Consider the following 24,265-nt stretch of genomic DNA (forward strand, 5'->3'; position numbering starts at 1 on the left):
CATCTTCTATGGAGTGGTCTCCTGGGCAGGAGGCATCTCGGGCCGAGACAAAAAGAGACTGGACAAACTGGTGAGGAGGGCCAGCTCTGTCCTGGGCTGCTCCCTGGACTCTGTGGACTCAGTGGGGGGCAGAAGGATGACGGCAAAACTGTCATCAATGCTGGACAAACCAGCCCACCCATTCAATGACACTCTGAGAACACTTTACAGCTCCTTCAGTGACAGACTTTTACACCCTCGCTGTACCAAAGAGAGATTTCGCCGCTCCTTCCTGCCGACTGCTGTCAGACTTTTTAACAAGAACATTGGGTCAGGCCTACAAACAGGAGGGCATTAGTGCAATTGTGCAGTCCTAGGATGCAATATACACTACTACTGTACTTTCAGCCAATGGTGTACTTAAATATTGACCAATGATGTATTTTGTTTACATTACAGTATTCTTATTACAATACTTCTATCACTGTAGTATTTCTACCACTGCAGGATGTTCACTATTACAGTACTTTTATCATTGCAGTACTTTTATAATTACGGTATTTCCTATCATTGCGGTACTTTTACTATTACAATACTTCATCATTGCAGTATTTTTCCATCGTTGCAGTACTTCTACCATTATAGTACTTTTATCATTGCAGTATATTTTATCATTGCAGTACTTTTACCATTACAGTACTTTTATCATTGCAGTATTTTCTATCATTGCAGTACTTTCCTGTCATTTCAGTACTCTCACCATTACAGTACTTTTATCAGTGTAATATCTTTATCATTGCAGTATTTTCAATCATTCAGTAGTTTTTATCATTACAGTGTTTCCCCCTCTGTATAATGGACAGGCATTAGGAGTGTTTCCTTACACTTAGATACGTTTATACTGTGTATATTTGCATGCTTTTTATGAATGTCTGCTGCTAATGTTATACATTAACGGCTACATTACGCCGCCGACTCTGTGTGATCTATATCTTTGCTGCTGTAACACTTCAAATTTCCCCATTGTGGGACTAATAAAGGACATCTTTATCTTTATCTTTATCTTTATTACTGGGCAACTCGGGTAGTACATTCACTGGTGGCAAGAGAGGTGTAGAGTTGTATTGAGAGGGACCCGAGACCCAGGTGCCATGTAGAAATCTGTGTATTGGGAATAAACCCACTTGTGCGTGAAAATGCCGGCTTCCTGATACCTTTCTATTGCAGAACGAGCGCGCATATTGTTGGATGAGTGAGAGTTGGGTAAGGTCGCAAATTGGAGTCAGATTACTAATTTGAGTTTACATTGGGTTAAAGTTAAATTCTAACATTGATTTAAAGATAAATTCCAACACTGTGGATAGCTCGATTTTAGCAGCTAACATTCATTATGCAGTTGTCAATTACGCTCCCAGCTGACTCCTACGGACAAATCACTCCGCCTGTGTTCCCACCCCAAGCTCTAACATAAACCATTGCAATAACAAACTCACTACACCCACCTACAGCCCAATCTTAAGTTCTTTCAATAGCACTCCCAACAGGTATCCACTATCATTACCACTCACGTCGGACATTTTCTCAATTCAAACCATCACTCGCAGACGCTTCCCTCCCACACACAAACAAAGTGGTTTTAACAGTGACAATCTTTTATATGTTAACATTTCAAATCCATGTGACCATGAGCGCACGTCCAGCACAAACATTTACCTGGCTGTGCTGAACGTGCGCTCCCTTTTATACAAAACTTTTATCATAAACGACCTGATTTTAGACAACAACCTTGAAGGTATTCTTTTGTCTGAGACATGGCTAGGTACAAATGCTCCAGTTGCTCTCACCGAGGCTTGCCCACCAAATTTTAATTTTTTATTTTCGACCAGAGACTGTAAAAGAGGAGGCGGGACTGCGTCAATTATAAAAACTTCTCTTATTTCAAAGGAAACTATTTTTAACAGGTATTTATCTTTTGAACACCATGCCTTTGTTTTTAGCAGTCCCTCTATTCTCTGCGTCACACTTTATAGACCTCCTCATCACTCTACTTCTTTTATTAGTGAGTTTTCAGAGTTCTTATCGATTTTACATTCCACTTATCACAGAATTTTAATAACTGGCGATTTTAATGTGCACGTTGACAATATCTCAGACCCACTGTCCAGAGAATTTTTAAACCTTTTAAACTATTTTGATTTTAAACAGCATGTCGCACAGCCAACTCACAACAGAGGACACATCCTGGACCTGGTCATAACCTACGGCCTGTCCGTTGGCGTGTCCTCTGTTGTTGACCTGGCTGTGTCAGACCATTACTTTGTATATTTTAACATTGCCAGTTTTAATCAAGAAGCAGCCCCGGTGAGAGCAGTGAGAAAACGCTACCTAACTTCTGAGGTGGCTGCAAATTTTATTGAGATTTTAAAGAGCACTCCTGCTGACATTTTACCTGCACCTTGTGATTTTATTGTTGATAATTTTAACAGGGTTTTTAAAAACAACATTAGACTCCGTTGCTCCACTTTTAACAAAAAACATAAAAATCAAGCCGCGTTTGACACAGTAGATCACCACATTTTATTAAATAGACTTAAAAACCTTGTGGGCATCTCTGGTACTGCTTTTAACTGGTTTTATTCCTATCTCACAGACAGATGTTTCTTTGTAAGTATGGATACCTGTTCCTCCAAAACCCATGAAATTAAATGTGGGGTTCCCCAAGGTTCAATTTTAGGCCCAATACTTTTTAATCTGTACATGCTTCCTCTCGGGATGTCATTAGGAGACACGGCATCAGCTTCCACAGCTTTGCTGATGACACACAGCTGTATATTGCCGTGTCTCCAGATGACACAAAGCCTATCGATACCCTTTTAAATTGCATTTTAGATATGAAGTCATGGATGGCAGAGAATTTCCTACAGCTCAATCAGGACAAAACAGAGGTTTTAGTTATCGGTCCTGAAGGTCAGAGAGAAAAACTTTTACCAAAACTACAAGATTATAAATCATCACAATTTGTGAAGAACCTGGGCGTCATTTTTGACTCTGACCTCAGTTTCATTCCTCATATTAAAAATGTAACCAAGATTGGTTTTTATCACCTTAAGAATATAGCCAGAGTCCGCCCCTTTCACGGAAGTGCTGATGCATGCTTTTATTTCCTGCCGCCTAGATTACTGTAATGCCCTGCTCTCTGGTCTTCCCAAAAAGAGTATTTCTAGTGTACAACTACTTCAGAATTCAGCCGCACAGGTGCTGACGAGGACCAGAGGGCGGGCACATATTACACTAGTTTTAAAATCGTTGCATTGGCTCCCCGTGTGTTTGTGATTGATTTTAAGGTGCTTCTATTAGTTTTTAAATGCCTTAACGGTCTTGGGCCATCTTATTTATCTGACCTTCTTTTCTCGTATCAACCCTCGCGGACCCTGAGGTCCTCTGGCACCGGCCTGTTAATTATTCCTCGAGTGAGGACTGGAACACATGGCGAGGCTGCATTCAGCCATTCTGGTCCTCGTCTATGGAATAGCCTGCCGGAGGACATCAGGTCCGCAGAGACTGTTGATATTTTTAAAAGGAGGCTCAAGACTCACCTTTTTAGTTTGGCTTTTAAATAATTTATCTTAGTCTTTTAATTCATTTATCATTGTCTTTAATTTTTTTAGCTTCATTGTCTTTTAGTATCATAATTTTTCTTATATATTTTAGCTCCGTCGTTTTACATTATTGTCTTTTAATTTTTAGCTTGCTTCTCCTATGTCTTTTAGTATCATAATTTTTCTTATATATTTTAGCTTCGTCTTTTTATATTATTGTCTTTTAATTTTTAGCTTCTTTTTCTTTTAGCATCATCATTTTCTTTTATATATTTTAGCTCCAGTGTTTCCTCAAGGGGGGCCTCCGCGCTGGGAGGTGTGGCTGGCCTTCTCACAGGGGGCTTCATCCCGGAGGCTCCTTAGGCCCGGCGGACCGGGGCCCTCTGCACTATGTGTCGGGTCTACCCCGGTCAGTCTGGGGCAGGGGTCCGTGTGTTGGCGGAGCTCCCTGTGGCCGTGGGCCGTCATCCCGCTCAGCGCGGATGACCTACCCTGGGTACATTTTCTCATATGGTTTCTCTGTGCCTTGCCATGTCTTTCTGTCTTTCTACTAAGATGGTTTATTAAGTTGTGTGAATGCGAGTGTTCTGTGTGTATGCGAGTTCAGGTGTGTATGTGGATGTGTCTTGTGTTTATGTTGAGTGGGTGGAATTGGTTTTAGTTTTTTGTTGTAATTTGGATGTTTTTATTGTACAGCACTTTGAGCTGCATTTTATGTATGAAAAGTGCTCTATAAATAAAATTTGATTGATTGATTGAATCAGTGTTGGTTCGCAATAATGTCCTAATGTTATCCAGCTAGTTTGGCACAATATTAGAATTTGGCTTCGCAACATGGGCAATCATTCCTGAATTAAATAAAATGTAGTTCACTGAGTTCAAATATCTAACTGTGTTTAGGGATTACAAATTAAGCCCCGAGCTAACGCTCCAATTTTGACCGTTTTATTTTTTATTTTTTGACAAATCTTTAAAGCAACCCAGATGAAATATAAATAAAAAATAAAAAAATCCCAAAACTATAATAATGCAGATACCAAATTAAACCATTTTTTATGGGAAGAATAGGTGCTCTCCAAGACATAGACAGCTCCAAGACCGCTGCAGTCTTCACCTCCTAATTTCTCCCAAATGCCTCAATCCACCTCCAGGCCGTGCCCACACTGATTCTGTCAACTGGGGGAGGGTGTAGAGACAGTAAAAACAATCGCGAAGCTGTGGATTCGAGCCCCAAATCAGTCAGGCCTTGGGTCCACAACTCCTCTAGCAGAGACTCACACACAGAATTACCTCTTCCGAGTGACCCTTCTCGGGAAATTTTTAAATTTAGTGATGTTCCCAAAACCGAAGAATTTGTAGTGGGTGCTGAAGTATGATATCCTGATTGTGACGCGGAGTATTCAACAACTATGGGGCCTAGATCTTTAGTATGATGACGCGCATCGATAGTCCATGTGATTTGTGGCTCGGCGAAAGTAAACAATCCATACCATTTCTGCTGCTCAGGGACAAGGCACACATGCGAGGCAACGCCGGTAGACATAGCAAATATACAATCCTAATTTAAGATTTACTCTTGACTAAATTTGGATGAATGCATCTTGATAAACCAAATCATGTGTGTGATCACATGTACAATGTAATGTGCCATTTGGTGAATTGAATGGGTGGAGGTTACTACACCACTCAGATCAGAGCAGGAACAGGGTATACCCACCGCGGGAGGATGGAGAACCAGGTTTCAGAGCTGCCCTCAGGTGTTTCAGTTCAGTTCAGCCACTGGGAAGGAAGAGAGCACGACATATGCTCCCTCCGACGGATATGCACAGTCAAGTTCAGTCCCATCCGGAAATGCCACTTGAATTCCAGTGTTCGTTCAGTTCATGGCAGTGACTCAGGCAATCTCGAGCGTCCTCAAGGAGGATATTGTTGTTGCTCACTGGGAGATGTGGAAGGGGCTCACAGCACGTGGAATATCTCGCCCCAGTATCAAGCACCATCGAAAACTTGTCCATCCACCGTCCCCGGAATGCAGGGACCTGCCAGTCTTCGAACGCTAAAGCTCTTCGGCCCCCTGTCATGAAATGGGGTACCAGCGGGTTGGTGTCAAGAGTGCGTTGGGAGTGGGTAACGGTGGCGCCCCCTGCGCTGGTGGAGCTCTTTGCGACAGGTATGGCACCGGACCAAAGGATGGCAGATTCCAGAAAGTGGCTCGGTATGGACAGCTCATCACCTAGTGACCCCACACCCCGCAGGAAGAGAACACCCCACTCACAACCCCTGTCTATAACCACCCCTACCTCGGTTACCGCAATCCCAACCTCGTTGACCGCCCTGCTACTGTTAGGCTCGCTGGTAGGTGAGGTAGAGGAGGACCGAAGAAATGCAGGGAAGACAAGGTAAGGGTAACGTAAAGGGAATTTAATTAACAAAACCAAAACCGAAAGACAAACAAGGGACTCGGAATAAATAAACGTGACCAATTGCAAACCAAGGAAGACGAACGAAATGCGGCTGGGGAAGACTAAACTTGACTAAGAAACGGGGACAGTAACGAATACTATGAGCTATGAGCATGAACGGGGCTAATGGGCAAACAATGACATGAGGACAAGGCAACGCAAGGGCACAGTGAAGTCCGCAAAATGGGGCAATGCACCGACGCCGAACCGTCAGCAAGGGGTGCTTAAATAGTCCATTGATTAGGGGAGCAGATGGGAGTCAGGTGTGTGAGGCTAACGGAGAACCGGTGTGTGGCTGGTGGAGAACGAGCGCAGAAGGATACGCCCCCACTCAGCTGACAAAGGTAAACGAAAACAAGGACAAGGCATGGGATGTGAAAATGACAACAAAACCCCTGACATGACCGACACGGGTCATGACAGTCCCCCCTGAAGGGATGGATTGCAGGCGTCCCCAAAAAAAAAAATGAACAAAAAGAGAACAATGTCCAAAAACGAGGGTGGGCGGAAGGGGTCGGGAGGTGGGACCACAACCCGTGTACGAGGCCGGTCTGGCGGATGTCCGGGAGGCCAGACCAGCGAGTCCCTTCGTGGCCATTCGAGCGGACGTCCGGGAGGCCAAACCAGAAGGTCCCACTGTGGCCATTCAGGCGGACGTCCGGGAGGCCCAGATCGCCACCTGGAGTACGCCGACGAGGCTGAGACGAGAAGCGGCGGCGGGACGCCGGGCGCAGCCGAGGCGGGAGCTTGGAGCGGCGGCGGGCCGGGCGCAGCCGAGACAGGAACTTGGAGCAGCGGCGGACCGGGCACGGTCGAGACAGGAACTTGGAGCGGCAGCGGACCGGGCGCGGCCGTGACAGGAACTTGGAGCGGCGGCGGGCCGGGGCGCAGCCGAGACAGGAACTTGGAGCAGCAGCGGACCGGGCGCAGCCAAGACCGGAACTTGGAGCGGCGTCGGGCCGGACGCAGCCAAGACAGGAACTTGGGGCAGCAGCCGGACGGGCTCAGCCGAGACAGGATCTTGGAGCAGCAACGGACCGGGCGTAGCCGGGACAGGATCTTGGAGCGGCGACGGGCCAGACGCAGCCGAGACCGGAACTTGGAGCGGCTGCGGGTCGTCGAGCGCTGCCGAGGCCGAGACGAGAAGTGGCGGCGGTTCGTCGGGCGCCGCCGAGGCAGGAACGAGGCGCGACGGTGGGTCGTCGACCGCCGTCGAGGCAGGAACCTGGAGCGGCGACGGGTCGTCGGCCACCACCGAGGCAGGAACCTGGAGCGACGACGGTTCGTCGGGCGCCGCCGAGGCAGAGACGAGAGGCGGCGGTGGGTCGTCGACCGCCGTTGATGCAGGAACTGGGAGCGGCGGCGGGTCATCGAGCGCCGCAGAGGCAGAGGCGAGACGCGACGGTGGATCGTCGTCCACCGCCGAGGCAGGAACCGGGAGCGACGGCGGGTCGTCGGGTGCCGCCGAGGCCGGAACGAGAAGCGGCGGCGGTTCATCGGGCGCCGACGAGACAGTGACTTGGAGCGGCGGCGGGTCATCGGGCGCCGCCGAGGAAGAGGCGAGAAGCGGCGGAGGGTCGTCGGCCACCGGCGAGGCAGGAACTTGGGATGGACGCAGGGCGTGCTCCGTTGGAACGTGGACTTGGAGCGGACGCAGGGCGTGCTCCGCCGGAACGTGGACTTGGGGCGGATGCGGGGCGTGCTCCGCCGGAACCTGGACTTGGGGCGGACGCGGGACGTGCTCCGCCGGAACGTGGACTTGGGGCGGACGCAGGACGTGCTCCGCCGGAACGTGGACTTGAGGCGGACGCAGGACGTGCTCCGCTGGGACATGAGCCTGAAGCGGACGCAGGACGTGCTCCGCCGGGACATGAGCCTGAGGCGGACGCAGGACGTGCTCTGCCGGGACATGAGCTTGAGGCGGACGCAGGACGTGCTCCGCCGGGACATGGACTTGAGGCGGACGCTGGACGTGCTCCGCCGGAACGTGGACTTGGGACGGACGCAGGACGTGCTCCGCCGGAACGTGGACTTGAGGCGGACGCAGGACGTGCTCCGCTGGGACATGAGCCTGAAGCGGACGCAGGACGTGCTCCGCCGGGACATGAGCCTGAGGCGGACGCAGGACGTGCTCCGCCGGGACATGAGCTTGAGGCGGACGCAGGACGTGCTCCGCTGGGACATGGGCTTGAGGCGGGCACAGGACGTGCTCCGCCGGAACGTGGACTTGGGACGGACGCAGGGCGTGCTTCGCCGGAACGTGGACTTGGGGCGGACGCAGGACGTGCTCCGCCGGAACGTGGACTTGAGGCGGACGCAGGACGAACTCCGCCGGGACATTAGCTTGAGGCGGACGCAGGACGTGCTCCGCTGGGACATGAGCTTGAGGCGGACGCAGGACGTGCTCCGCTGGGACATGGGCTTGAGGCGGACGCAGGACGTGCTCCGCCGGGACATGGGCTTGAGGCGGACGCAGGACGTGCTCCGCCGGGACATGGGCTTGAGGCGGACGCAGGATGTGCTCCGCCGGGACATGGGCTTGAGGCGGACGCAGGACGTGCTCCGCCGGGACATGGGCTTGAGGCGGACGCAGGACGTGCTCCGCCGGGACATGAGCTTGAGGCGGACGCAGGACGTGCTCCGCCGGAACGTGGACTTGAGGCGGACGCAGGACGTGCTCCGCTGGGACATGAGCCTGAAGCGGACGCAGGACGTGCTCCGCCGGGACATGAGCCTGAGGCGGACGCAGGACGTGCTCTGCCGGGACATGAGCCTGAGGCGGACGCAGGACGTGCTCCGCCGGGACATGGACTTGAGGCGGACGCTGGACGTGCTCCGCCGGAACGTGGACTTGGGACGGACGCAGGACGTGCTCCGCCGGAACGTGGACTTGAGGCGGACGCAGGACGTGCTCCGCTGGGACATGAGCCTGAAGCGGACGCAGGACGTGCTCCGCCGGGACATGAGCCTGAGGCGGACGCAGGACGTGCTCCGCTGGGACATGGGCTTGAGGCGGGCACAGGACGTGCTCCGCCGGAACGTGGACTTGGGACGGACGCAGGGCGTGCTCCGCCGGAACGTGGACTTGGGGCGGACGCAGGACGTGCTCCGCCGGAACGTGGACTTGAGGCGGACGCAGGACGAACTCCGCCGGGACATTAGCTTGAGGCGGACGCAGGACGTGCTCCGCTGGGACATGAGCTTGAGGCGGACGCAGGACGTGCTCCGCTGGGACATGGGCTTGAGGCGGACGCAGGACGTGCTCCGCCGGGACATGGGCTTGAGGCGGACGCAGGACGTGCTCCGCCGGGACATGGGCTTGAGGCGGACGCAGGACGTGCTCCGCCGGGACATGGGCTTGAGGCGGACGCAGGACGTGCTCCGCCGGGACATGGGCTTGAGGCGGACGCAGGACGTGCTCCGCCGGGACATGGGCTTGAGGCGGACGCAGGACGTGCTCCGCCGGGACATGAGCTTGAGGCGGACGAAGGACGTGCTCCGCCGGGACATGAGCTTGAGGCGGACGCAGGACGTGCTCCGCCGGGACATGGGCTTGAGGCGGACGCAGGACGTGCTCCGCTGGGACATGGGAGAAGTGGAAGCGGCGTGGGCTGCTGCAGCTGACGTGGTCGCGGCGTGGGTTGCTGCTGCTGACGTGGAGGCGGCGTGGGTTGCTGCAGCTGACGTGGAGGCGGCGTGGGTTGCTGCAGCTGACGTGGAAGCGGCGTGGGTTTCTGCAGCTGACGTGGAGGCGGCGTGGTCTGTGCAGCTGACGTGGAGGCGGCATGGGTTGCTGCAGCTGACCCGGGCGCAGCCGAGCCGGGGGGCCTGATACCTATCAGCCTGCTGCCATAGGGATTCCGGGGAACGGAAGACACGAGGAACCGAGGGGGAACGCGACCAGGTGCAGAAACCGACGGTGGACGAGGTGAACGAGGTGGCTTTGACTTACGTGACTTGGGGCGTGAAGCGCGCGTGGTAGAGTGGGAGGTGGTCTCAAAAAACTCAAACAAAAAAGGTGTCAGGAATGGTTCGGGGGGGAGGAAGGTGACTGGTCCTGAATTAATCCGGGTTGCGCTGGGCGTCTAAAAGATTGTAGATGTACTCGAAGTCGTCCTCGTGATCCGAGTCCACCAGAACGTGAGGGGCATGGTGCTCAAAATCATCGGCTAAATCGGACATGATCAAAAAGTGAGGGGGTGCCAGGGCATGGTGCTCAAAATCGTCTTCGTAATCGGAGTCTATAATAAGGTGGTGAGGGATGACAGGGGGGTAGTCGTTAACATTACCAAGAGGAGAAGAGACAGACGAGGTACGGAAGGCTGAACCTACGGGAAGGGCACGGGGCTGGTCGGCAGGCTGATGAGGGTGGTAGTCCGAGCGGCGGCGAGCGGCGGCGTCATGTTTCTCGCCTGGTCCATTTTTGGTCGGTGCATTCTGTTCGGCTCGCTGGTAGGCGAGGTGGAGGAGGACAGATGAAACGCAGGGAAGACAAGGTAAGGGTAACGTAAAGGGAATTTAATTAACAAAACCAAAACCGAAAGACACACAAGGGTCTCGGAATAAATAAACGTGACCAAGTGCAAACCAAGGAAGACGAACGAAACACGACTGGGGAAGACTAAACTTGACTAAGAAACGGGGACAGTAACGAATACTATGAGCATGAACGGGGGTAACGGGCAAACAATGACATGAGGACAAGGCAACGTAAGGGCACAGTGAAGTCCGCAAAATGGGGCAATGCACTGACGCCGAACTGTCGGCAAGGGGTGCTTAAATAGTCCATTGATTAGGGGAGCAGATGGGAATCAGGTGTGTGAGGTTAACGGAGAACCGGTGTGTGGCTGGTGGAGAACGAGCGCAGAAGGAAACGCCCCCACTCAGCTGACAAAGGTAAACAAAAACAAGGACAAGGCATGGGACGTGAAAATGACAACAAAACCCCTGACATGACTGACACGGGTCATGACAGCTATGGACAGCCAGTCTGCTGTGGCGCCGCGTCACCCGAACCTTGCCCAGAAGCAGCAGAAGTGGAAGGAGCAGGTCCAATGGGAGCCGCCTACGTCGGCGGCTGCCTTAGCTGCTCCCCCATTTATTTATTTATTTATTTTTAATATTTTTACCTCTCTTGGCCTCCTAAACCTGCAATTACAACAATTTTTAGTAGCGCTCCTTAATCCAATCCCATATTTTCCTTTTCTGATGTCGTGCAAAATTATGTACAAAATGTAATCTACTTAGACCGATTAGCATTTTTTCATTGATGGACTGTTTCGCATGATGTCTGCAACAAGGAAGGGACACGCCCTTGTGGACGGAACTGGAACAGCTGTGTAATGACGACATTATTGGGTGGGTCACTGCCAGAAGTCTCACTCCATTCACGTCTCGCCCTGGCCACATAGACCAGGCCTGTCTCCCCCTTCCCCACCTGAAAGATACAGCAACATCGGCCCCAACGGGGCCAGAAATATCTGATGGACGGCACGGCCAATCTCACCTGAGGTGTCCCCATTCAGCTGGTGGCCGTCATGCTGGTTTGTAGGTCTGGCCTCAGCCTCAAGTAAGGACAGTTCCTGACAAGTAAATTTTGTCCCGAATGTAACTCTGGCATCCCCCTACGGAGAACCTACCCTTGAGTGAGTAATTTTTTCATAAAAACAGCGCCACTGCCCCCCTTAACTGAAATTAACTGCAAGTATCACCGCTGTGGTGCCGGATATTATGGAAAAGTCTAAACAATACAACAAAATTTTGCCCTATCCTGGACTGGGTGTGTGTTATCTAGTCGCGCACCCAATGTGAAAAATAATAAAAACCTGCGGGGCACATGAGCAGGCTAAAGCAACAACTACATCTTAATCTGTTTCGTGGACCCTAAATTAGAATATCTTATATCTCCCTCCTTGTTGAGGAGAACCTCCGGGATGGGCGTGATGAGGCGCTATTTGAAGCATTCTCCGGCCTTCTGGTCACACAAGTCACATGTCACCTCAAACCTGTGGAGAGAACTCGGGGAGTGGCACTTGCCAGTGAGAAGGGGTAAATTACCTCCCTTCCGAAACTTTCAGTTTTGTATAAATTTTGTGGAGTAACATCAATCAATCATTCACTTGATGCTTGAATTTAATTACTCCAATCTGTCTCCAATAACAATTTGAAAATCAATACTTGGGAGTGCAATAGGGATTCAGGTTGATCAGGCCTGTCCGCTAAAGGATAATGTAATCCTGGCAGTCATGAGCTAAACACAGAGCAAAGGGTAGACTGCTAGGAGCCACCAGCATGACTTTTGTTGTCCTGGCAGGAAAGTCTATTGTTTCAGAGGTGTCTCGTTCACACCTCCTTTGTTGCAGCCTTGATCCAATCTTCCCGCATTCCTCTCCTGAGGGTCTTGTCATTAGCATGGGCCAAACTTCGGTTACACTTAAAGGATTTCATACATTTGTCTATTAAAGGAATATAAGAGTTTGAGCTTAACATAGTTCATTAGATGTTGGTGCATCCAGTGTATGAAAATGTGATATTGTAAAATGCTGAGAGTGTGACTGGTGAAGCGAAACTGGTTGCAGGGGTTGTGCAAGAATGGAATGTTTTAGAAGCAGAAGGTGCTGAGCGAGACGAGATGACTCCGGGAGCAGTGGCTGAAGGAGCGGCCATCGGGGGATCGCACGCAGGAGGAGCCACGGGATTCGGCGGGAGGAGAAAGACCAATGAGAGCGAGCTAAAGTTAACTGCAATACACATAGCCAATAGAATCATGCCAGGATGCCTTTGTCTCTGTGCCATTTGCATGTTGTATAGTATGAATCATTACTGGGCAACTCGGAGGTAGAACACATTCGCTGGTGGCAAGAGAGGTGTAAAGTTGTATTGAGAGGGACCCGAGACCCAGGTGCCATGTAGAAATCTGTGTATTGGGAATAAACCCACTTGTGCGTGAAAATGCCGGCTTCCTGATACCTTTCTATTGCAGAACGAGCGCGCATATTGTTGGATGAGTGAGAGTTGGGTAAGGTCGCAAATTGGAGTCGGATTACTACTTTGAGTTTACATTGGGTTAAAGTTAAATTCTAACATTGATATAAAGCTAAATTCCAACACCGCCCATTGCATCCTAAGTACTGTCAGGGATTGCCGGTGCCCTTAATCAGGTTTCTTTCCTGGGGCCGGTCCCTTAAGCATTCACTCAAAGAACAAACGTACAAACACTTTTTCTTTCACACTTTCATTCACCTCTAGGTATCTAATTCCTTACCCAAAAAAAATACTTTCCAATTTCCAATTCCACACAGAGACCCCTCCCTCGGCGCGTCCGCCTTGATTACACTGAGATTTGTGCTGGCAGATCCTTAATTTTGCCTCAATTTAGCCAGCGTATGCCAAAATTTACCACTGTGTGTTTGTGGATTTTCCCATTCAGTCCCCGTGATGTCGCTTCTCCTGTTTCTCCAGGACATAGCCGACGATCCTGCACCTGTGACGTCAAACACCTCATAGATGTGGATGTTAGCAGTCTGGCATTTTATGGAATGCTGTCATGTCCCTTAAAAGTTTTCATGTCAGGGTTCGCGTTGTACAGTCATAAAACATCTGTCTTCCACCTTTGTCACATTTAATACACGTCAGTTAATAAATCATCTACAGAACTATTTAATCCAACTTTATATTTGGTAAACCAATCTCCAATTGCTAGATATTTCCCGTTCTAAGGATTTTCTTTCAACATGATCCTAGAATATTTAAATTAAAACCTATCCCAAAACCATAATCTCCTTGCTTAAAAAATTAAATTTTAGTCAGACTGTCGCTGTTCTTCAGGTGTCTCTTGTATGTTTTAGTATTTTAGTTTGTGTTCTAATTCCCTGCTAATTTATATTTATCTTATCTATTAATTACTTTATTACCTGATATGGAAAGTGAAATGCGCTATATCAATTAAATTGTATATTCTTTATGTCCCAAAAATCTTTTAAATCCCAACTCGCCCGCACACACAAAGAGTGAGAGAAAAAGAGAGAGAGAGAGAGAGAGAGAGAGAGAGAGACCATGAGAGAAAGTAAACAAAACTATAGTCGACCAAACTACCAGCTATGTTTATCATCCAAAGGGAACACAGACAGAAAGACACACCCCCCCCCCCACACACACACACACACACACACCCACACACACACAGTGAAATGAGTAGAGGAGTGTTAGGAAGAGAGACAAACTGGGCTGTGAAAGGATGGGTTGTATGGAAACAAACATAGGGGCCGCGGGCCACTCAGGGCCTCAGTGTTTTCCCCTCCTATTTGTCTGGAATTATTAAGGGAAAAAATATTAACTCAGAAAAATCACAAGTAAAATAAATAATATTATCTGCCAAAAGAACAGGAACATTTCATGTGACCAGATTTAGAAAACTACTAAAATAATAGTAGGCCCATATCAATGACAATATAGTTATTCATGCTGGCTCGGTCGTCGCCCAGTATAAAAAGGACCGCGGTTTGACTGCCCGAAACCCGGCCAGACCGAAAAATAAGAGAGGTTTCCAAAACAAGCGCGGAAAACGCCCCAGTAAGCCCAAGAACTCCACACAACGAGAAATAACCCTGGGTAGCGCAATAAGAGTAATGTCTCTCAACGTGGAAGGACTATCAATAAACAAATGTGAATACCTATCCGCACTGTTGCAGACGCATAATACTGACGTTCTTCTCCTACAGGAAACCCACACAAACCAACTTTCTCCTCCTTCAAAGTTTTCTATAGCCGGATACACATTGGTGGAAAGGGCTGACCACGCTAAGTACGGGACAATGATCTACGCCAAGGAGCCACCTAGAGTCACCCCGCTGGGTAGTACTCTTTCTGACAGCCTCATCCACACGAGCACCATTAGGATAGATGACATTACGGTCAGCAATATATACAAACCTCCAAACTCCACATGGCCGAGTCCAGCACTGCCACATTTCGAGCACCCGTCCATAATCGCAGGGGATTTTAATAGCCACCACGAAGATTGGGGATATGAGGAGTCAAACACCATGGGGGAGGACATAGCTGGCTGGGCAAGCGAAAACAACTTACATCTGGTTTTGGATCCCAGTGACAGGGGAACCTTCAGGTCTGCAAGATGGCAGAGGGAATACAATCCTGATCTCCTTTTTGTAACTCGCGATGACAGAGACGCCCCACTGCCTGTGAGAAGGGAAGTACTTCCAGACTTTCCCAAGTCTCAGCATAGGCCAATCGTCGTGGCGATAGAGACCGTAATAGTTCCAATAGAGTCCTTGGACAAGCCAAGATGGAACTTTCGAAAAGCCAGATGGAATGAATACGCCTCATACATCGACGAGGTATGCAGACGAATTCCCCCTAAAGCCGAAAACATAGATAGATTTACTAAGCTAATCCTCAAAAGTGCCAAAAAACATATACCACGGGGCTTCAGGAAACTATATATACCGTGTTGGTCCGCGAGGAGCGAGGAACTCTTATTGGAATACAACAGAACAAAACTTTGGATCCAGACATCGCAAGTGACCTGCTGGACTCTTTGGGTGAGAACAGGCGCACGAGATGGATGGACACTGTAGAAAGCATAGACTTTAAGCACTCAAGTAGGCATGCATGGCGACTGTTAAATAAGCTCAACCCAGAAAAGCGCCAGAGACAACAAACAAAATCACCTATCCCTGCCGAAGAAATAGCTAAGGAAATTAAAAATAGGAGTAACCGCGAGCCTGCTTATAAGTTTGAAACGGAAGTGCGCAAAGAGTATCAAAGACTCTACCAGGAGAGCCCTGTGAGCTCTCAGCAGCTCAATTACATCTGAAGAACGAAAGGCAAGTCTGGTAAAAATAAAGAACGGAAAAGCAGCTGGAGTGGATGGCGTGTTCCCCGACATGCTGACTCACTTGGGCAGCCACGCAGTCAACTGGATGGCAAGGGCACTCTCTGACATCATAGACGGACACAGCCTGCCTGATGCCTGGAGTCGAGCAAAGATTATCGCCATCTTAAAACCAGGAAAAAAAGGAGGCGACCCGGCTAGCCATAGACCCATAGCCTTGCTGTGCTGCGGATTCAAATTGCTCGAGAGAGTTCTGCTAGCTAGAGTACAACCTGTTTTGGAACCGCATGTACCCCTCGAACAGGCAGGTTTTAGGGCCAACAGAGACACCACAGAACAGGTGCTTGCGCTCACCTCCTATATAGAGTATGATAATGAAACCAAAACAGGCGCGGTGTTTGTTGACTTGTCTGCCGCATACGACACGGTATGGCACGAGGGACTTATGACAAAGACCGCTAGGCTGATCAAATGCAGGAAGACGCTAAGGCTGCTGAGTAAGATGACTGGAAGGAGGTCCTACTTCGTACAACTTGGACCGGACACCAGCGGGACACACACAATCAAAAACGGGGTCCCACAAGGATCTGTGTTGGCGCCAACATTGTTTAACCTATACATATCTGACTACCCGCGAACAGAATCTCAGAAATTCGGCTATGCCGATGACCTAGCAATAGCAACGCAAGCTGCCAGATTTGAAGTGTTGGAGGAGACGCTGACACGTGACGTGGACGCAATGCACTCCTACTTTCAGAGGTGGTACCTGAAAATGAATCAAACAAAGACTGTGACTTCCGTCTTCCACCTAAACAACCGCCAGGCGAGGCGTGGTCTGGACGTGAAACTGAATGGGAGTTCTCTTCCTACAGACGCGCACCCAAAATACTTGGGCGTGATACTAGATAGGTCTCTAACCTATAAAGAACATTTGAGAGGCACAGCCGCAAAACTGAGAAAGCGAAATGGCCTTATAGGGAAATTAGCAGGGACAACTTGGGGTGCCTCCCAGGCAGTGCTCAGAACTTCTGCAATAGCCCTGTGCTACAGCGCAGCTGAGTATTGCGCATCTGTTTGGGGGCGGAGTGCACACGTCAATAAAGTGGACGTCCAGCTGAACCAAGCAATACGCATCATCAGCGGATCTCTAAGGTCCACACCGCTTCCTTGGTTGCCCGTCATGTCATCTATACCACCTCCCTCCCTCCGACGCGAACAGGCAACGCAAAGGCAACACCAACGCATCCGAATAACGGAAGCTGATACACCACTCCGGAAAGTAATAAAGGACGCCCCCCTAACGAAAAGGCTGTCCTCAAGAAGACCCTTCTACCGGAGCGAAAAGCTAGACTTCTCAATCAACGAAGCCTGGAGGTCAGAGTGGTTAAACTCTGACACGCGAGGGAGACACTTAGTCGCTGACCCCAGCCTCGAGCTCCCAGGTTTCTCCTCCCTGACCAGGAAGCAGTGGACTTACTGCAATAGAATCAGGTCAGGTCACGGCCGCACTGCTGCAAACCTCCACAGATGGGGATATCTCGACAGCCCCCTTTGCCCACGATGCCACAATCACCCGCAGGATATGGACCACCTTGTCCTGCACTGTCCGATAACATCAATAGCTGGAGGATATGCCACCATTCATGAAGCGGGCACAGAATACAAGAAATGGACTGAGGAGCTACAAATAGAGGTGTAGCCATACGAAGAAGAAGAAGAAGAATGACAATAGTCTCAAAATAAGTAGTCTTAAACTTGTCAGTTTTCAAACTGCAATATTCAGAACAGTATTCTTAAAACGACTCCACTCTGGATGGCCGCAACCACGTGCTAACCAGCCGAGCCGAGCACCAAGCCACAAGCAAAGTAAGCTCGATCAATAATCTAACAAAACTGGAATAACTTTTGCCATTTTCTTTTTGCCTGGAAACCCCTGACATACATGATTGACTACAAATTTACGCCAAAGGTTCAACAACCAGTTCAATATCACCCTCTACCAATCTTGTCACTTGCACAACCCTCCACAACATTCAACATCTTTTTCTCACGTGCCTCTCCTTCTTGTCCGCTTTCACAACCTTCTCAACCTTTTCTTCCAATTTTATGTTTGCCAATGCTGTCGCCACTGTCGCCAATTGATGCACACTACGTCTGTCCTCCTCTACCATTGCCAATTCTTTTTCCATTTTACCTTTCCGAATCCATTTAGCTTTATCTTTTGCCTCTTTCAATTGTTTGATGTCATTCAACATTTTCCGCTCTTTCTTTTGCACCTGCTTAGCCAACTTAATGATATCTCATGTGGTCATCCTTTTGTAATTTCAAAAACACCTTCCGATACCTCTCTTTTTCTCTTTATCTTTTTCTCCTCAATTCCACTCATTAATTGCGTCTCCAACTTCACATATTGTCCATCAATTTCATGCCACACATCATCGCTTTCATACGGTTCATCGCAACCGATCCCCATATCACACCTATCTCCACTCCTTCTGAACAATCCACCTCCGTCCCGGCCAAATATCAAACAAAACAGTCCAAATTGTATCACACCAGTCACACCGCTTCCACTTTCACACTCTAAAATACCAAATCCAGCTTTTCATTATTACACCGACTTCGTGATAAATACCAAATTTTACACCGTATCAGGACCACAAATAGTGCCAAACTATTTGCGTAGTGGGTAAATACCAAATTTTACACCCCACTACTGAACCACAAATAGTACCAAACTATTCCAAATAGTACCAAACTATTTGCGTAGTAAGTAAATACCAAATTTTACACCTTCCTACCGAACCGCGAAATGAAATAGTCCCAAAACCTTCCTATTTCAGTTGCAATTAAATACCAAAATAGTACCAAAACCTTCCTATTTCAGTTGTAATTAAATACCAAAATAGTACCAAAACCTTCCTATTTCAGTTGTAATTAAATACCAAAATAGTACCAAAACCTTCCTATTTCAGTTGTAATTAAATACCAAAATAGTACCAAAACCTTCCTATTTCAGTAGTCCATAAAATAGTACCAAAACCTACTCATTTTAGTAGTAAGTAAATACCAAATTTTACACCTTACAACCGTCCACACATTATACAACATATGCAAATTACCCCCGTTTTCCTCTGTTCAATTTAGAAGTCCTCAATTGTGCAGAATTTAGACTTTAACAGGTATTCTGCTTACCTTTTAGAAGTGGCCACCAGAGGAAAACGGGTCCAATTTGCGATTTCCGTTTTAGCAGGTCGTCACCTGGTGTAATGTGGACGCTGGGTTCCAAACCCTGCTGTAGTTCTTTTCCTGGGTTCCAAACCCTGTGGTTCTCTTCCTGGGTTCCAAACCCAGTGGTCTCTCGAAGCCTTCCCTCCCAAATCACGTCGGTGTCACCAAGAATTGTTGGAATTTTAACTATAAATGTACCAAAAGTTTACCAAAATGTTCAAATTAGTTATCTGACTCCATTAAATTAACCAAACATGACCTACATTCTTCCAACAATTGTGCGCGCTCATTTTGAGAGAGAAATGACCAGGAAGCCGGCAATTCCACACGGGAGCGGATTTATTCCTAACAGGAGATCTGGGGCTCGGGTTCCTATCAGCACAGTCCTGCGCGTCTCTGTACCCAACAGAAGACGACGCCCCCCGAGTTGCCCAGGATTATTTCAGCAAACAAAGCAAAGACATCCTACTATTGGCTATGTGTCATCTGCAGTTAACTTTAGCTTTCTCTTAGTGGACGTCTTCTGCCCGCAGGATGACGTGTCGGCTCGTCCAATCTCACACAACAGCGCCTTGATGTCTAGAAGGCTCTGCGTCAGAACCCCTCGTTATCAGAAGTGCGGCTCGTCCTGTACAAAAAACATCTGCCACCTACGCATTTCACACAGCCTGCCCTGACCTTCCACTGCACATCGAATCAAAGCACAATCAGCAAATATCTTTATTGAATTAAACTGAATACATGTAACTTGTAGTCAATCGTATAAAATCCTTTATAGTCCAATGTATAAAATCCTTTAATACATACCTATTATATAAGTGCCAATGTTCAGCTGGATCAAGTGTCAATTTAATTGGCTTAAACCTTTTTCAAGAAATCGATGTGATTGCTGTTTAAACTTTTATTCCTTTACATAGTGACAAATCCAATATTGGAAAATGAATTTTGACAGTTCTGTTCTTTTAATTGTTGTGTGGTGTAGTGACACTGTTGAAAATGTCTCATATGGACTTCATACATTTTAAGGAGTGTGTGACTTGACCTCTGCTAAATGCCTGAAACTCACAAAATCCCCAATGGTTCCATCAAACCCAGGTCAAGAAACAAAGCTCCAGGTGAGAAATGAAATTAAAACTTCAACATCACTCAGTGAGAATTGTTTAAAGTTTTATTTTTTCGAAATAATTGTCATGATCAAAACACAGTATATGACAGAAAAAGAAAAAGTATGTACGCCACAAAAGCAATAGTGAACATTTTGATGGAGCAAAATCTACTCCTGAATGCTTTTCGCTCAGTATTTAAGCAACCAGGAAGTGTAGATGAGTTAAAATAACAGAACCGTCTTCAAGATTATAATGGGGATTTGCAGCTTTGCTTTGAAAACAACTGTGATTGCACACACAGCAAGATGAGCACGGAGCCATTTCATTTATTTTCCCAAGGTACAATAAGTGGGAATATTCATGTGTGATGGTTTTCTAGTAAAGCTTGGAGTGGGCCACTGACACAAAACAATCCCCAAGCTCACTTTATGTTCACAATCAAATGTACAATATTACCTTAAATGAATCAAAATGAAACTCAGCACATTATTTTACCAAGATGTTTCACGCAAAAAATAGATCACATTTCTATTTCATATCTAACATGCAAGTTAAGGCAATCATGGTTCATTAAAAAGGAAACGGGACACCACCTGACAAAGACAAAAAAAATGGTACAATACTTTGTGTATTGTGACACGAAATACACATTTATAGCAGCAGTCTTTCTCTTAAGACAAATCGTGATGCATTCATGGATATGCATGTCTGACTTCTTTCATTAAAAATATCACCTTTGGGGGGGGGGGGGGGGGGGGGGGGACCTTCACTGGTCGGCAGTGGTGACAAGTTCAAACCACTGCCTTAGTGCATCACTCAGGGTCTCTGGCAGGGCATTGACATCTCGCAGGATGACGTAGAAGGGGAATGGAAACTCCTCCATGTAGGAGCGGATTTCTGGTAGTTCTCCTGGCCCTTTAAATAATGGCACCTTGATGTCCAGGATGGAGTCCTGCATCAGAGCAACACACAGCATCAGCGCCAATTGTTTCATGTGCTTATTAATGTTTTTTGGATGAATTGTAATTGATGTTGCCATTATAGAATTATTGATATTGTATCAAGGGCTGAAATAATTTTATTTCTTGGAGAATAATTTTTACTCATCAAAGATATAAATGTAATATTGAGATGCAATTTCTTGGGGGAGAATCCCGGTGATGTTAAACAACAGTTTAGTTCATAAAAATATTTAAATATAAGGGCGGAGTAAAGATGCGGCTATTGAATATTTTAGTATTTCAGTATCCTACTGAAATTCAATAGAATAAACAAATATTTGGATAAAATATATTTTTACTTGACAAAAGATAAGCTGAAGATCATAATGACCTCAAGTAACCTTATATAATCAGTTTGTGTCTCTAATCATGTTTTTATACACTAATTGCATAAATGATTGCACATGCACACACACCTACATTTTTGCTATAGAGTTAAGTTTCTGTTGTCTAATCTAACTTTTGTTGTGAGTTAAGTTTCTGTTTCCTCACTTTCATCGTAAGCCATGATGAGCTAGTTTCTGTTTCATTATGAATCTGCTTCAAGCTCTAATAAAAGCGGAGGTGGCAGGGCGGGAACACAGGGAGTCCTACGGAGCTGCGAGGAGGTCAACTGCTCGCTCTCTGTCCCTCCCTCCCTGCCGGCCGGTAAAAATGAACAACCTTGCCTGGTTCCTTCTGGCCTTGGCCATTTCAGTAAGCTCTCCCAAACGGCGTCAGAGCATTCAAACCTGACACTTGATTAAAGAGCAACCATAAATACAAGGGGTGTAAAGAATACCCGATTTGGACCGGAAATTCGGTTTTGATTTAAACGATGCGAGTGCATCGGTGCATGGACAAACAAACCGGTCTAAAAATACTTGAGCCGGCCGATGGCCCGGTTAAAATGTGATAAATCAGTTTCATGTTAATTCTACAACTCAAGAAAACTGTCTTAAAAGACAACCAAAACGTTCCAGTTACGATCGATTAAATACCATGACAATTAAAAAATGACTTGGATGAATGAGAATATACATAAACTTGCTTGTGCGAACTGCATATCCGTCTTTAAAAGTAACGCAAGACTTGTCGAAGATTTACGACTATACTCTGTCATGGAGAATGAGGGCTTTCGGGACATGATAACAACATTAGAGCTCCGTTTTGCCATATCGAGTCGGCAGCATTTCACTAACAAGTGCATGCAACAGTTGTACAACCAAGTTAAGGATGAAGTCAAACAACAGCTGGTTGTGCCTTGATCTAAATCAGGGGTGCTCACACTTTTTCAGCATGCAAGCTACTTGACCAAGGCAAAATGATCTACCTACTAGAAAAATGCAAATATATATATATATATGTATGTATATATATATATATATATATATATTATTTATATTATAAGAAATTCAATCAGAAGATAGAGCACTGTGTATATTCAAACAACTTGTATATTTACAGTCGATGTCTGCCATAGTAAAAATGCATAAGGAAAACAATTACTTAAACCCCCCCCAAAAATGCTGACAAACATTAGATATAATCAAAAATGCTGACAAACATTAGATATAATCAGGAATGTTCACATATTTACATCTTCCATGACATGAATGAAAAAATATTGCAAGAACAAGCTCACCGGTTATTCAGCTGGCCTGGGTTTTTGCTCAAACTATTGCTATCTGAGTTTTCCCGGCTTCACATTGTGCTCATGCTGTAGTCCCAGACGGTGTCCACATACCACAATGATTGTTTTGTCCAATTGTTTCTCCACTTTTACGATACCTGGCATGTATGCTATACAGATTTTGCTCTACCTGCACAAATTGAATTGACTTGATATGCAATTGTGTTTCCAGAATGGATCAACATACTTTAGGTATAACCGCAGTATATCTCGTATCCCAAAAAATTATGCACTCCTGTGCAACAACGGAGCTATTTTTCAAGGTGAGACTGCTTATTTTGACCCTAGTTGTATTAATACAAATGTTCCACAAATTTACATTTATTATATTGGGTAAAATTGTTAAAGTCAGTCAAGTTTCATCAGGATTTGATCTCCAAACCAGAAACCCTCACGTAAAATCTCAATATATTCAGATGGTTACAGGTCATAAAATACGTAATTTTACAGCATATACACACTTGAGATCAACTCCTTTATTTTTGCTGTAGACTGAAATCATCTGGATTTGCAAACAAATTGAATGAACTATAAATCCAGGACAAGAGATCCACATTTCTGCATCTATTCCCAGCTATACATTGCTCCAAGACTGCTGTCTTTACCTCTCTGTACAGCTTTGAGACGGCTACTTCTGACAGGTTTTGTCAAGGTAATGCACATCGTGGTGCAAGTGTCTTGTTTAACCACTGATTTTCCACGACATTGTATGGTCAAAGGTTCTTGCCATATAATCCATCCATCCATTTTCAGTACCGCTTCTCCTCACTAGGGTCGCGGGGGGTGCTGGAGCCTATCCCAGCTATCTTCGGGCAGTAGGCGGTGGACACTCTGAATTGGTTGCCAGCCAATTGCAGGGCACACAGAGACGAACAACCATCCACGCTCACACCCATACCTAGGGGCAATTTAGAGTGTCCAATCAACCTGCCATGCATGTTTTTGGAATGTGGGAGGAAACCCACACAGGCACGGGGAGAACATGCAAACTCCACATAGGATGGCCGAACCCACGACTGATACTGTCTCTCACTGTGAGGCCATCGTGCTAACCAGTCGGGCCACTGTGCCGCCGCCATATAATCTTGCCATTATAATTTGCTATCCAGAGAATTTTATGAATCAATATTTAAATGTGCGGTGAAGTTGCTGAATTGACATGGAATGGCGAGGGTAAGTATTGCAATGATCTAAGTGTTTACCCAACCCTCGCCCCATTTTATCAATACTTTTGGAGTTTATATATTGTTAGACATCGAGAGAGCATAGTACCACGATACACAGGAAATGATTAATAACATTTCCATTCATTTCAATGGGGAAAGACAAGTGTTTTGAGTTAGGAGCATGGTCATGGATCTA

General features: G+C 47.1%; 1 protein-coding gene across 4 annotated transcripts in view; it reads right to left on the reverse strand.

Annotated features, from left to right (window-relative positions):
* Positions 1 to 20,274: 20,274 nt before the first annotated feature.
* mdn1 (midasin AAA ATPase 1) overlaps positions 20,275 to 24,265 on the reverse strand; it is a 165,303-nt gene continuing 161,312 nt past the window's right edge. For all 4 annotated transcript variants that reach the window (XM_088285694.1, XM_088285693.1, XM_088285692.1 and 1 more), the window contains exon 102: positions 20,275 to 21,182. In XM_088285694.1, coding sequence (XP_088141820.1) covers positions 20,997 to 21,182 — 186 coding nt within the window. In that variant the 3' untranslated portion in view covers positions 20,275 to 20,996. The remainder of the gene's footprint in view (positions 21,183 to 24,265) is intronic.

This window comes from Idiotropiscis lumnitzeri, chromosome 21 (assembly GCF_059441095.1).
Source record: "Idiotropiscis lumnitzeri isolate Australia: NSW breed Sydney's pygmy pipehorse chromosome 21, RoL_Ilum_1.0, whole genome shotgun sequence".
NCBI classification, from domain to species: Eukaryota; Metazoa; Chordata; class Actinopteri; order Syngnathiformes; family Syngnathidae; genus Idiotropiscis; species Idiotropiscis lumnitzeri.